Source organism: Suricata suricatta, chromosome 5 (assembly GCF_006229205.1).
Source record: "Suricata suricatta isolate VVHF042 chromosome 5, meerkat_22Aug2017_6uvM2_HiC, whole genome shotgun sequence".
In the NCBI taxonomy this organism is placed as follows: domain Eukaryota; kingdom Metazoa; phylum Chordata; class Mammalia; order Carnivora; family Herpestidae; genus Suricata; species Suricata suricatta.
The window spans coordinates 68,818,884-68,834,443 of NC_043704.1; the positions used below are offsets into that span (position 1 = coordinate 68,818,884).

Sequence of the window (15,560 nt, forward strand, 5' to 3'; positions counted from 1 at the left end):
TAACTGTTTTGTATTAAGAATCTAACTTAATAATCACATCTGCCACTCTGGAGGGTAGCTGATGTTATTCCCATGTTGCAGGAGGTCAAGGCTCAGATAGGAATCGTAACTTGCCCAGTGTCCCCAGCCAGGCAATAGTAGGCTATGATCTCTCTGCACCCAGCATTTCCTACTTATACACAGATGGTTCTGAATAATAAATGGGAGAAAGTCAAGTAAGAATGCAGGCAGGGACAGTGGGCCCAGAGGCTGGGGCAGGGGGAACTCACCATTGAGCAGCCAAGTTATTTGGGGGACTGGGATCCCCTGCACTGAGCACCGCAGCACAAAGTCCTGGCCCTCAATGACCGTGCAGTCCTTCAGGACACTGGAGAAGGAGGGAGCCACCTCCATCATGGCCAGCCCTGCAAGGACAAAGAACAGACAGGCCACCTCAGACCACAGCTGGCCTGCTCTGGTGACAGACTGCAGTCACCCTGAGCCTCAGAGGCAGGTGCCTCGCTGCCCTGAACACCTGGAGCTTCCTCGGGAGCCTGGCTGCCCTTTACCTATCTCCACACTTGGAGGCAGGCAGCACCACAGGTGTGGAGAGCTTTTTCACGGTCACAGAACAGCCCAGCTCTGGGAGTGCTCAGGATGGGCCTGCCCCCCGTCCTCTGGGACTCAGGCACCTGCTAGGTTGGCACGAATCTTCTTCCCCACATTCCTGTGCCCCTTCTCTCCTTTAACACATTCCATCAGACCCACAGAATCTTGGGAACATCTTTGTACTTGTAGAGACAACATGGCCACTGGTAAGGACATTTCAGTTTTAATTACTATTTTTTCCAATTCCAGGACTGGGTCAAATGACAAAGACTCACATCTGTTGTAGTTCTCCAACCTAAGCCGATCGCTCAGGATGGCTGGGGGCTGGGACTATGCATTACTAGGTTCCCTATGATTCTGATGCACGTTCTAGTTGAGACCCACTGAGCTGAACCTTCCAGAAGCCCTCAGATTGGTGAAGTGGGGAGCATTTTGTAATTTGGGGAATCTTAACTAAGAGCAATGAGAATAGATTATCTCTTCTATAACGAGCTTGCTGCAGAAATGTCAAGGTGGCTGACAGCTGAGAAGAGGTAATGGATTTGGTGATTAGAAGAGGCCTCAGCAGTGGGGCGGCTCAGTTGGTCAAGTGTCCATCTCAGGTCATGATCTCAGGGCTTGTAAGCCCCGCATCAGAGTGTCTGCTGTCAGTGCAGAACCCGCTTTGGATCCTCTGTTTCCCTCTCTCTCTGCCTTTTCCCCAACTCTCTCTCTCTCTCAAAAATAAACATTAAAAAAAAAAAAAGCTTCACCAGTGCCTTTCAAGAGAAGCTATTCCATGCAGTGGTGAGGGGTAAGCCATTTTATACTGCAGGAGTTTAGGGGCAAAAACTGGTACTTGAGGGCTTACTATGTGCCAAGTCCTTTCCCAGATGTGACTGTGACTGCGCCATGAGGTTGCAATCTTAAGCTCCTTTTACAGACCAGGTTCGTAATTTCTCAAGCCCAGGGGTGGAGGCAGGGTTTACACACAGCTCTGACTCTACATCCACACTTCCACCTCCGTTCCAGAGCTCCCCTGTGGGGAAGAAGGCCGCGGGAGAGCAGCCAAGGTCAGAATGAACAGACTACCTGGAGAGGTGTGAGAAGGCACTTCTATCCCTTTTCCGGGCCAACAGCGAATTCCCTGCCAGGGAATTTGGAGAGCCATTGAAAAAAATATGGACGTCTGTGTCCAACCAATATGGGTAAGAAATATGCCACCTTTTACAAAGCCTGTGACCTCCGACAAGTCATTTAACTTCATTACAGCTTAGTATTCTCATCTGGAAAATGGGTGTAACTACAACGATCTCACAAGACTATTGGGATAACTGAATGAAACAACAGAGATAAAGCATTTAGCACAAAGCCTGGCATGATGAGCAGGCCTTTCTGGAGTATGAGCTGTGATTGTCAAATGGAAGCTGTGCATCGATACTACACCTGCAGCAAGTGTGGGGTGAAAGGCAGTGGAGAAAAGTAGGAGCTTCAGGGGCCATCGAGCAGAAGGAAGATTTTCTTTCCTTTTTCAGCCTACAGAAGACCAGAGCATGCTGGTAGGGAGAAGTGAGAGAAACCTCTGGATAAAGACAGGGGGACAGATTGAAGAAATGATGGGAGAATAAATCATCATTAAATAAGATCTTTGTGAAGAGGGGAAGGGATGGAGAGGAAAGTCCAAGTAAGAGAGACAGACAGCTTTCCTGCAGTAACAGAGAGAGAGAGAAAAAGGGTGTTGCGGGAGAAGGTGAAAAGCCATGTGTCAGGTGACCTGCATGTTGGTGAAGTCGTCAGGAATGGTTTTAGAGCAGCCAGTGTCTCCAGAAGGAGGGGGAGCTGACAAGTACTTTTGCGATGGCAGCCTAAGGGCTTCTAAAATCTACTCCTCCATACGATAACAAGAACACTGGCAAAAATAGTCAAATGCAACTCTTTCAGAACTCTGGACATTAACCAAAGGCTTACAACATTCTGAGCGGCATTCATTCCAAAACAAATAGCTGACTGTTGGTAAAAAGAGCCAGCTTTGCGGCAGGCTTGGTTCCCATCCCGTTTGCCCCAGGTCTGTGGCAGCTCTGAAGACCACATTCTCTTTCACCCCCACCTGACTGTAAGGGGAGTTTTGATGCATAGCTTCCACTTAATAATAATGCGAGTTAACACTCCAACAATGTTGGTTGGCAAATTGATGGTTTTTAACTTTTGGTGGACGTGATGCCATGTGTCCATCCCACACACAGGATATGAGGCTCAGGCTATTGGACTTGCGAACTCTAGAGGAACTCCCACCTCCACATGGAATGGATACTACTTCTTATGAAGAAATTCATGAACATGGTAAAAATTCCAATTAAGAAGTAAAGCCACTGCATGCATGCACTGAGAAGTAAGACTACCCCTACCTCTTCCTAAGAATCCCCAGCTTCCCTTCCTTGAGGCAACTCGTGGACACTTCCAGAACTGTTTTATGCACATGTAAGCATCTGTTTGCACATAGCTACATAGATTCTTTTCCTTCTGTGCAAATAGCACATGATACACACATCTCTGCACTGGGCTCTTCTCCCTTCCTGCTGTATCTTGAACATGCTTCACCAACAGAGCCCACAGGTCTGTCATATTTGTTTAACGGCCTGCATGGAATCCTACTGTATGGATGAATCACTAAGTTCTTTTCTTTTCCCTTCTTTTTTTTGGAAACATTTATCATGGCAAATTTCAAACACACAGTCTAGTAAAGAGAGCAGCATGGTGGAATATCATATGCCTGTTTCTCAAATTTAATAATTATCAACTCATGGCCAATCTCATATGATTTTTATGCCCATCAGCTCCCACTACACATGGATTATTTATGAAGTAAGTATCAGAAATCATATTATTCCACCAGTAAATAACTCAATTTACATTTCTAAAATACACAGACTTAAAAAAAATAACCACAAGACCATCATCATATCTTAAAAATAGCACTAATTCCTTTATATCAAATATATTGTGGATGCTTAAATTTTTGTGTTCTCATTAAAAACATTTTTTAAAGGTGTCTCAATCGGGAGCCACAGAAAAGTCCACGGACTGCAACTGCTGGTGTCCCATGCATCTTTTCATCCAAGTTTCCAATAGGTTGTCCCTTCCTCCTCTTTTTCTTGCAATTTATTTGTTGAAAAAAAGAGGCAAGGGGTATTTGTCCTGTAGAACTTCCAACGGCCTGAAATTTGCTGATTCTATCCTTGTGGTTTAATATGCTCCTCAATGGTCCAAGGGCCCCTAAATAGCATTCAAAATAAGGAGGAAATTTTATAGAGAGATATATGGGTTTAAGGATATTTATCACAGTTTTGTTATGATAGTGAAAAATGGAAACAATGTAAATATTCAATGGTAAGTGCAAGCCTAAATCTGATACACTGTTCTATGAAATATTATATTATATGGCTGTTTAAGTCATGTTTTTGAGGCATGCCTGGGAGGCTCAGTCGGTTAAGTGTCTGACTCTTGGTTTCAGGTCGGGTCACAATCTCATGGCTCGTGAGTTTGAGCTCCACGTTTGGGATTCTCTGTCTCCCTCTCTCTCTGCCCCTCCCTCTCTCTTTCTTAAAAGTTAGTAAGCAAACATTTTTAAAAAATCATGTTTTTGAAGACTATTAATAGAGAAAGAAATACTATAGAAAGATGCGTATGTACCATGAACAAATTAGAATAGAAAGCTGTACACAAAGAGCACAGTGTTGACTTTGTTTTAAAAACATTAAAATATCATTTTAGTGTTTCAGAGTCATAAGATTGTATTGTGTTTAAACCCCCACCACGAACATGCGTAACTTTTATAAACAGATATTGCAGTAAATGAAAGATACGGGATCCCACATCATCTCCTATGACTCTAGACGCGTATATTTAGTGAACATTTGGTTCTCTGTGGTTACAAGAGTGAGTCACAGCACTCCTTGGACAGCTGAAGAACCCAGAAAAGGGAGCTCTGGGCTGGGCTGGGCACGGGGTGTGGGCATGCTTATTATGAGGGCACTCTGGTGTGAACTCCTGCTCAGGAATTAGGTTCTGGAGCAATGACTTTGGCCTTGCCAAGTGGGTGGGGACGGTGCTTCTGTGGGGTTGTACACCCTGCATGGGGGAAGTAGGGAGGCGACACTCCTGTGGAAGGGGAGCACCCCATGGATGGCCCCCCACAGAAAGCCCAGCGTGACCAGAGGAGTGTACTCACGTTTCACCAGGAGGGTCCAGCCGCAGGACACCTGGCCGTGGACATTGGAGGCCGTGCAGCTGTAGCCCCCGCTGTCCCTGGCCCGCGCTCTCAGCAGGCAGAGGTAATGGCATCCGCCTTCTTCATAAACCTCAACAACGCCTTCTCGTCGCCTCACGGGGGCACCTTCCAGGAACCAGGTCACTTCAGGCTTTGGGGTCCCTGAAACTACAGGTGAAGGGCATGAGGCTCGCAGAGAGTGTACTGTGCCTGCAGGGCAGGCGGGGGTGCTGGGCCAGGGGAGGAGATCGGGCTGGTGTAAGCTGCCCTCCTGCACTGCACTGTGCAGGAGTAAACAGCTCAAGATGGAGGAAGGGTCCTGGGGAGGATGGACGTAGGATGACAAGCCAGGTCTCCAGATCAGCCAAAGCCAGCAGAAGGGAGAAAAGAGGGACCCCTGTGGCTTGTTTTTTGATGGTGATGGTGATGATAGGTTTTCCTCTCTAGAGTGGTAAGAATTAGGGCACAGGGCCGAGGCCCTATCCATCAGTGAACACTGGGCCACTGTTGGGTGTTTCTCCAGAACAAGGTACATAACTAGACTGAGTCCTTCCTGAGGGAAGACCCCTGTAAGGTGGCTTCTGGGCTGGGTGGGAGGGAGTGCTCACCCAGGGGCTACCCTGGTGAGGTGGGGCAGGGCAGTGACCTTTTTCAGCTCTACTCACCCTCACATCTGAACTTGACTGTTTGATCTTCACCGACTTCCTGGCTTTGGGGCTTGCTTTCAAATTTGGGGGGTGCAGAATCTCTCCGGCTCTCCATGGGGATTTTCCTGGTAGCAACCTTGCTTGCAGCCTCCTGGCTTCCCAGGCCAGACTGCCTGGTGGGGAGGGTGGCCAGAGGGGGAGCAGCTGGCCTCTCCCCATCTTCTCTAGAAGGAGAGAGGGTTCTCAAGGCCAGTGTTCTTGGTCCCGGCTGGACTTTTGCGGCCTGCAGGGTGATGGTGCTAGAAGTCTTCTGTAGGACGGGGCTGCTCAGGGCTTTCCTAGGTGGGTGTTGGGAAGGCTCCAGCTTAGACTCCCGAAGGGGCTGAGGCTGGCTACCTGGGGCCCAGGTTGGGGAGCCACCTCTCTGGGTGCCGGAGCAGTTCTTTCTTTCAGCTGCAGGCTCCGGGCTGTCCAGCTTGGGCCCCTGTGTTGCTCCATTGGTCACTTCCTTCTTGATTTCTGATTTGGCTGCCTTTGTTCCTCTCCCAAATGACCTGTGTGGTGGTGGTTTGGCAGGGGGAGGGGTGGACAACAGGGAAGGAGAAGGAGAAACAGAATGATCCTCTGGTTACTCACGAACACTAGTCTTCACAGCACAGACTCGAGGGATCACAAAAGCCCACCAATTAAGACAGTACTAGCAAAAGTCTCTCTCTGAAGCTTTCTCAGCTTCCCAAGCAGAAGGCAAGAAGTCATTCCTGATACTTCCCTGTCCCCCATCCCAATCCAGAATGTTCTGTCTGCACTCACCCAATCAGCCTTTTTCTCCCCCTGCACCCGCGGGCCACCCTAGTTCCCACCGCACAACTGGCTGCGCCTTGTCCCGCTGCCCCCTCAGATTCACGGTCTGCATCAAAGGCACAGCCGATCTTTGCCACTGAGAATGAAACTGAGCTTCTCAAGATGGGCTGTGTGAGCTGGCTCCCGTGCCTCTTGGACCTCCAAAACTGTCTCAGACGCCTACCAGGCTACAGCCACATGGGTGCTCTTGCAGGTCCCCTGGTGCCTACCCCTCTCTCAGGAAACTCCCCCTGAGCTTTTCTTCTTTTGGTTAATACTACCCTTCAAGGGCCTGAGCTCAAAAGTCAAGCGTTCAGGATGGGCCTCTCTGACCCTCTAATCTAAATCAGTGCTGCTCATTACCCTTCCTCAGGTGCTGGTAACTATGGCAGCTCTGCTGGAAGCCCTTTCTCTCCCAGGATGTCTGCCCACCCCACGGATCCAGCGTCTAGGACAGGGCTTTACGCATGCGCAAGGAAGCTCCTGACGAAGACTTGCCACCTGGGTGAGTGGATTCTGCCTGGCACCGTGCTGTTCCTAATGGTGGCTAACTGGCAAAGGCACTGGCCAGACATTGGGAAAGACGACAGCATTGTGTCTTCAAGAGGCTCACCACGATGGCAAGCCTACTACAGAACCTGTCGGCATACGGCAACAGGAGAACAAGACAAAACACAACCATGCCCCCAACAGTCATCTCTCCTTCCTAGAAGATGACTCAGAAACTCAAGGCATTTCTCCATTACAATCTCTCTTTTCTTGCAGGGCATCCCAAGATGGAAACAAAGATTATAAAGCCTAGACATACCGATTGGCATTGTCCAAACCTGGAAAAAGGAAGAAGGGTAGACTGTTAGTGGAATATTACATGTACCAAGAGAAGAGAGTGATAAGACAATACTGTTTTTCATTTCTTACTTAGTGTTCACATCCCCAGCTCCCACTCTGTCCCTCATCTCCGCTCCTACCTCCCTCACTCCCTCAGCCTTCCTGGCCCTGAACTGCTCAGGTGAATCTGATGTGCTCCTCTGAGCCCTCCCCTGAGACAATGTCAAGGTTTCTGGTGCTTCCCTGGGCCATCTGTGGTGGCCTCGGTGACCATACTCTGTGCCACAGGACCTGTCCTGTTCACTAACCACAACAGGAAACCAATCACAGGACAAACAAAAATAAACATCTGGAAAGTTCACACCCAGTTTAACTTACATGTGGCCCTAGAAAACAAACCTCCCAAAGTGACCAGTTTTCATAATAGTTGCTTTAAAAATAAATACATAGGGACAGGGGGCGCCTGGGTGGCTCAGTCAGTTAAGCATCCAACAGCTCAGATCATAATCTCATAGCCTTTGAGTTCAAGCCCCATGTCGGGCTCTGTGCTGACCACTCAGAGCTTGGAGCCTGCTTTGGATTTTGTGTCTCCCTCTCTCTCTGCCCCTCCCCCACTCACACTCTGTCTCTCAAAAATAAATGTTGAAAATATTTTTCAAAATAATACAGGGACAGTGTAATTTTATTCAGTTCTTCAAAGAAAAAAATCTTATAAATTTTTTTTCCTGCCACATTGTTTTTTCTTAATTATATTATGGAAACATTTCAAAACATACAGTAGTAGGTAGGATACCACAAACTCTGAAAGCCATCACTCAGATTAAAAAAACAGCGCTGTTTTGCCAGTCTTTCTTATCCCTTTTTGGTTTGGTTTTTAGAGGAATTTCTTCTGGGAGTTTTTTTTTTTAAATATATTTTTATTTATTTTGAGAGAAAGAGAGAGAGAGAGAGAGAGAGAGAGAGAGAAAATCAGTGAGTGAAGGGCAGAGAAAGAGGAGGACAGAGGATTTGAAGCAGGCTCCGCACTGACAGCAGAGAGCCCAATATGGGGCTCACTCTCGTGAACCATGAGATCATGACTTGAGCCAAAACTGGACACTTAACTGCCTGAGCCACCCAGGCGCCCCCTGGGAGTCTTTTAAAACATATCCCGGGTAACATATCATTTTGCCATCAAGAATTGAGAAGGGAGCAGTTCTTTAATTCAGTGCTGGGGCAAGGAGAGGGAGTGGCTAAATCACTCCCCTCAATGCCCAACAGTGGGTCTGAATTCCATAGTGAGCTATAAAGTCTAATTCTTTCAGGACCAGGACTTTTGATAGTATAGGATGGACTAGAGAATACCAGCACGTACTGTACATAGTACAACTCAGGATTGTTTTATGAACAATATGTTCATATACATGTATATGTCCTGGGTTGCAGTACAGAAGAACTCTGTGAGTTGTGAAAAACACCTGAGCCACCAATGGTGAAGAGAGCCAGGAGGTAGAGTTTCTGAGAAAGGAAGAGGAGAATGAAGGTTGTTTCCCTCCCTGATCCCCCAAATCCCACCTCACTCAAGGTCCCTGCTCTGTGGGGTGACATCAATACCCTTCCCTGCCTACACTCCGGCTTCCACAGGCTGGACTTGGAGGAGCCAAGGGGAATGTAAAGAGGAGACATATTCAAAGAGATTTCCTAGGAAGAACTGGCAGGGGCTGATACCGAGAGCAAGGAGGTAGCAAGAGTCAAGAAGGAGGCTGAACTGCCCAGCCCAGGTGAAGAGGAAAAGCAGAATCCAGGGGTAGAATGAGTTAAGTTGAGGGAACACTTGATGAGGACAGAGTAGATGGTAAGTTAAATTTTAGGCAGGTTAATTTTGAGGTGATGGTGAGACATGAGCATGTGTCGCCTCTTCTAGTGGCAATTAGAGATACAATAGAGAAGAAAAGGCTGCAGACACAGGCGAGGGGCACAGTGCAGGGACTAAGTTAAAGATCCTGCCCCTAGGGAATGCATGGGTATGTGGTGGTTGGTATCACACAGATCTGTAATGAACAGCAGCTCCTCCTAGGAGGGGTCCTTCTGCACTGGCCTGCCCACCAGTTGATACCTTGAATAGAAAGCTCGGCTGACATGGAGGCCTTCCCTGACCCATTCACCACCATGCACGTGTATAGTCCCACATCATCTTGGCTGACCTCCTGGATTTCCAGAACTTGCACCCCATTCTTCTCAGACATAGATACACGGGCACTTGGCTTCAGGGGAACATCTCCCTGTGGATGGGAAGAGGGTAGCTTGGTCAGAGAAATCTGTTTACCTTTTGGCACTATCCTGCCTCCTGCCAATTCCAGGGGGTGGGGGCAGATGCTGGGCACAGGTGGCAGTACCCTCTGCTCTGGGCTCTGTCAACGTGGTCAGAGAGGAGTCCCTGGGCAATACAAGGGCCCTGACTTGAGGTCTATGTGTATGGTGTGGTACTAGGTCCAGCTTAGAGCAGGCGTATGGAACTTGTTCCAAAGGAGCCCTAGTTTGTGGTGGGACATCTTACATTCCTCACTTTAGTTCTGCTTTGCCCACCCGTCCTTTATTCTTTTTCCAGGGTCAGTCCAGGAGAATTAGGAAATAGGTAAAAGGTGTCTCACCACTCATTTTTATCCAGGAATTCCAGCTGTGAGAAAGGGACTCTCATAGGCCTTGACCCCAAGTGTTCCCCACAGCTCCTCAGGGCCCTGTTCCCTGCCTCCTCTGCCCTGCCTTCACATTGCCTAGCCCTGAATGAAATACTCCTGACAGTATTTTGAGGTAGGTGGGACCATCTCTGCCTCACAGACCAGGAGACCAGGGTTCCAAGAGACAAATGACTTGCCCAGCATCACATGTTTCATGGATGAGGGTGCTGTGGCTTGAAGCCTAGTCCCATGACTTCAAATTCTACTCTCTTGACATGGTCAGGTCTGTACTGACTCAGAAGTTTTATGCTATTTGGGGAGGGTATGGATTATAGGACATTCAGGGCTGAGTAATAGAGGCAGAGTGTGCAAATAGGGGCAAGAAGAAGCATGGCTACTGACCTACAGAGAACCCCAGAGAACCACCTAGAGTTGAAGCATAAGGGACTGACTGGAAAGACAGACTCTTGTTGGTCCAAGGGTCTAACCCTCCACATTCAGGGTCCACAGACGTGGGCCAGAGTCGGGGCAGATAAAACCTCACCTTGAGCCACGTGACCTGTGGTTGGGGCCGGCCAGTGATCTTGCAAGAGAACCGTCCCATCTGTCCCTCTCTGACTACGGCTCGGCCCAGCTTGGTAGCGAACTTTGGTGGGCACTCTCCCCAGATGCTGGGACGGGACTCGACCGCGGGGGCTGCAAATCTGTCCCTGGAAAGAAACCAGCAGAGTACAGCAGCAATTCAAATATTCTCTCTGCCCTCCACCCACATCACTTAAGTTGGGTCAGTTACCAGCAAAGGGCAACCTCCCCAATTCTGTTCCTCAAACACATTTCTCATGCACCCTCTGGAAAAGTCTGTGGCACCAAAGCCTATTTCCTCCATCTCCTGAGCATGCAGCTAGACTTTGTGTAGAGCCTCCCTCGAAGTAAGGTATACCTGAGTCCTACTGAGCGATGGCCAAAGCCTGGGTTTTGGCCATCAGACTGCAAGCAGAAGTGAAGTATGCCACCTCTCAGCTAAATCCACAAAAACCTCCTGTGAGATTCTCTACACTCTCAACCACTCTCTGGCTAGATGCACAAGATCCAAGAGAAGCTCCAAGGCCAAGAGATGGTGGACCCATACGATGGAAGGAGCCCAGGTCCCTGAAAGATGATGGCAAGGTTTCCAACCTGTTCAGGAATATCTATGTGGACTTTGCTTGAGTAAAAAAAAAAAAAAATCAACTTTCCCTGTGTTAAACCATTACAATTTAGGGGCTTGCCTGTTACAGCAGCAATGGTTACTTGCCTTTACCAAAACAAGTTACTTTCTATAAGAGGAGCCACATATTGATTGCCTCTTCTAGGTCTGCTTACTTATGTCTTCTGAGTATTGCCTTGACTGTCAGAGATCCTTGCAGACTATGGCCACTTCTTCCTCAGCATTTAGCAGCTGGACCAGTCAAAGGGGCCATCAGGCTACCGGGTCAGGAGGCATTGTGTGAGAGCCACCTCACATCCCAATAGGCTCCTGTGTTCATTATTATAGCCTAGGATGTCCAAGAAGACTCACACCCTAGACCTGTTCTGTCAGGTCAGCAGGAAAAGCCAATCTGGCCCTTCCCCTGGATGAACATTCCACTACTTACCCCAAGGTTTTGGAAACAACAGGCTGACCGTGCCTCTTCACAAAGGTCCCTGCAAGTAGGAAACAAAGAGAAAGAGGCTTGAAGAGCTGGGTCTGAGCCACCAACTCCGAGCAACAAAAGTTAGGAGGAGTCATCAACAGGGGTGGGGATGGGGTAATGACAAACAGTTCACCCTGACTGAGCCTGTACTGGGCTGGGCACTATGGTGGAATCTTGACATACATCATTTAAGGAGGCTGGTACTCCATTATCCTTCTATTTTTTAAACAGGTGAGAAAAAAAGAGATTTAGAGAAGTTAAGTTGCTCGCCCAAGTCACAGAGCCAAGAATAGTGCAGAAATGCATCCAGGTGTGCCTGTTCTAGAATGTTCAACCCTTCTGCTGAGCTATTCCATGCCACTGGATCTTCTGCTTTGAGGATTATCTGTGGTGATCCAGGACCTCTCCAGAAGATGACCCTGTTGAAGGAAGGGAGGGAGATGCACACACGTCTCTCTCACCAGATCTATTCACATTTGATGCAATCAACATGGCAGCCTTCCACTTACGGACCAGGAAATGGCAATACCTGTCCTGCTGGCAGAGAGCAGATCACTGGCGATGAGCTTTTTGGAGCCAGCACCTCACCAGAATCTGCACCAGCAGCACCGTGGACACTAAGTGTCCTAGGTAAGGTGGACAGGAAGCAGTTAAATAGCAAACCCAGTCAGGCAGCTGCTACTGGGGAGGGACAATTCCTAATGCGACCAGGAAGTGACCAAAAAGTGGTGAGGTGTTTTTGAGGAACAGGGAGGGGAGAAAGGAGCACATTTCTGAGATGGTGATCAGCCTGGAAATTGTTCTCTTTTTGCTACAAGCTGGGAATGTTTATGAAACCCTGCCCAAGGCACACATAGAAAGTGTGGAAGTTGTTCCTTGAATATTCAGCAGGCAGCTGCTGTGGGAAATCTGCAGGGTATTTACTGGAAAAGGGGTAAACCTCCTTAAATTCCAGCACCATTCACATCTGTAGGAGTGTCCAGGAACACAGGAATGGAGACTGCGTATTTCCCTTGGACATATCTGGTTTATGGATGAATGAAGCTTTGTGGGAAAGGATTAATAGCAAACACTGGCATCATATGTAAGTTATGGTTCCAGTGGATTGACAATTATTATACATGTATTTCTGTTTAACACACCTATTTAGTGAATTGTGTATAGTTTTCATTCCATAATGTGGGTTTGGTTCTTGCTATTCAACAGTCTGTTAAAGGTTAAAAGAACTTCTATGCAGATAAAAGGAGAAACTTGTTCTGGGAGGACCCACCTGACGACGCAATCAAGATGTTGGGGCCTCTCAGACACCTTTGGAGGAAGGGCAGTCAGTCAGTCCTTTTTGAAAGTGTTAGAGCGAATAAGAATCATAAGCTCTAAAGAGACTCTAAGCTTAGACCAGCAGCTTCCTTTCTATGCCTCCAAATCAAAGGAAGTGATGCCAAAAGTAGAAAAGAAAGTTTACAAAGCTTTTCATTTCAGTCTTCTTGGTAACAGTAAAAATTAGAAACTATAAATGACACACAGCAGGAAGATAACAAGTGGTTAAGTAAAGTGCACAACTGAACATCTTATTCTGCCATCAAATTATGTTTAAGAATATATGAAACATGCAGAAATAGGTTACATTACATCATTTGCTCTTTGGCAAACTCCCCTTGGGCTGTGATCCTCTGTACTCCACTGAACTCATCCTGACCACTGTCTCGCCAGACCCGATGGGAAGCCCTGTCCCCGTCATTCAGGTCCTCCACAGTATCTGACACGGGGCCACTGCGCTCCCAGTACTTTCTCCTCGAGACCCTCCGGCTTTGGCCAGGTGCCTGTGCTTCATCAACCACCCTCGCTGTTCGAACCGTGTACGTGGGGGTGCCCCGAGGGCTGAGCCCTGGGTCCTAATTCTGCACTGCTGGTTCTCCCCTTAGCGTCCCTACCACAGGTAGTCTTAGATACTATCTATAAGCTGGTGACTCCCCAACAATATTCCCACTTGTCCTTTTTAAAAATTTTTTAACATTTTTTTATTTTTGAGACAGAGAGAGACAGCACAAGTGGAAGAAAGAAAGAGAAAAAGGGAGACACAGAATCCAAAGCAGGCTCCAGGCTCTGAGTTGTCAGCACAGAGCCCCACGTGGGGCTCTAACTCATGAGCTGTGAGATCATGACTTGAGCCCAAGTCGGATGCTCAACAGACTGAGTGACCCAGGTGCCTCTCCCCCCCAGAACTTCTTATTCATTCATCAGAAGTATCCAAACAGCGCTCAGATCCTTATAGGATTCAAATTCTTGTAAAATAAATGGATTTTATGGGAAACAAAAGAGCAGCCTACACTATTATCAATTCAATGTGATCTTAACTAGGAAAAAAATAAAGTATCCAAGAATAGGAAAACAACAGAAAAAATACATCAAAATGTTATTAATACTAGTTATTTTTGGATGGGTGGACTATGAGTAATTTACTCAGCTTTTTTTTTTTAAACCTTTAAATACAATGGTAAAGAAAAAATCAAAATGTGATCTAGTTACCCAAAATAAGGAAAAAGAAAGGAGGGGCAGATGGAAAAAGAAAACAAAATATCTATATACCATTCACTGTACTTACACTACTGTATCACTCATTTCATCACGCAAAGATTTGATAAAAATTAGACTTATTATCTGATGAATGGATAAGCAAAATGTGGTCTATTCCTATAATAGAATATTATTCAGCCATACGGAAGAATAAAGTATTGGTACAGGTTACAACATGGTTGAACTCTGAGGAAATTTGCTAAGTGAAAAAAGCCAGACTAAAAAAAAAATAGATATGATTCCATTTATATGAAATGTTCAGAAGAGGCAAATGGATGGAGACAATGCACACAGCCACACAATAGTGGCTCTCCAGGGCCTGGGGGAGGCCGATGGGAGGGACTGCTCAGTGAGGAGGGCGGTGTGTGTGTGTGTGTGTGTGTGTGTGTGTGTGTGTGTCTGTTCAGCATGATGAAACGTTTTAAAACTAGAGGTGATGGGGCGCCTGGTGGTTCAGTCGGTTGAGTGTCCAACTCTGGCTCAGGTCATGATCTTGCAGTTCGTGAGTTCCAGTCCTGTGTCAGGCTCTGAGCTGTCAGTTCAGAGCATGGAGCCTGCTTTGGGTTCTGTGTCTCCATCTCTCTCTGCTCCTCCCCTGTGTGCATGCTCTCTCTCTCTCTTGCTCTCTCTTACTCAAGAATAAACATATAAAAAAACTGAAACGACAGTTGTGATGATTGCACAACATGGTGAATATACTTACTGCCACTGAACTGTACACTTTAAAATGTTGAAAATGGTAAATCGATGTGTATTTTAACCACAATGAAAAAAAAATAATGCTAAACAGCTTAAGCCAAAGGCTAAAATTCCTGTATTATTTTAAAAAATAAAGCAAAACTATAGCACTGCCTAAAAGAATGGCAAAAGAACACTGTCTGGAGGAACTCCCGTATCAGGGTGAGAGCAGTTTATGGTGTGATCCAAAGGTAACACATCAAGAAGGCAGCTAGAAACAGAACGGAGTGCTTATTTTAATGTGAGTTAACACTGGAGAGTGGACCTCAAAACCAATAGAGAATGCGGGCTAAAATAACCAACAAGGTCTATTTATAGGCAAAACTTTGAAGCTGCAAGTTGTCAGATAAGGCAAAATTAATTTTGTGAAAGTATGACAATCTGGCAGAACAGTAAAGCTAGGGAAGAAAATAAGTGGAAAGGGGATTAGGATGGAAATGCCAAAAATAGAAGAGTCAGTTAAGAGAGCTGGTGAAGACAGGATCGAGTTAGTGAGGGGGGAAGAAAGGCCAAGGCACTGAGAACACTGAAACAGTTCTCTTAGATTTTTCAAGGACGAGCGAAAGAGAATGCTGGCAGGTTTTAGGAGTGAAAAGTTCAACAGTGGAGGGAATGAGGGTTTTGTTGTTGTTGTTGTTGTTTAAGGAGCAGAAAGACCGGGTGAAGACAGAGAAGGCTGCCGACATGGGGAATAATGTGATCAAGATGGTAAGGAGGAGGACGCGTCCATTAGACGTGATGATGTAACTTGTCATCCAGACAGGAACTC

At 46.9% G+C, this 15,560-nt stretch overlaps 1 protein-coding gene across 1 annotated transcript in view; it reads right to left on the reverse strand.

Annotated features, from left to right (window-relative positions):
• Window positions 1-15,560, reverse strand: part of MYLK (myosin light chain kinase) — a 181,989-nt gene that overhangs the window by 109,043 nt on the left and 57,386 nt on the right. The window contains 7 exon segments of the mRNA XM_029939461.1: window positions 270-404; window positions 4,796-5,002; window positions 5,500-6,035; window positions 7,130-7,148; window positions 9,245-9,410; window positions 10,351-10,516; window positions 11,441-11,489. Of these exon segments, the coding sequence (XP_029795321.1) occupies window positions 270-404; window positions 4,796-5,002; window positions 5,500-6,035; window positions 7,130-7,148; window positions 9,245-9,410; window positions 10,351-10,516; window positions 11,441-11,489 (1,278 nt within the window).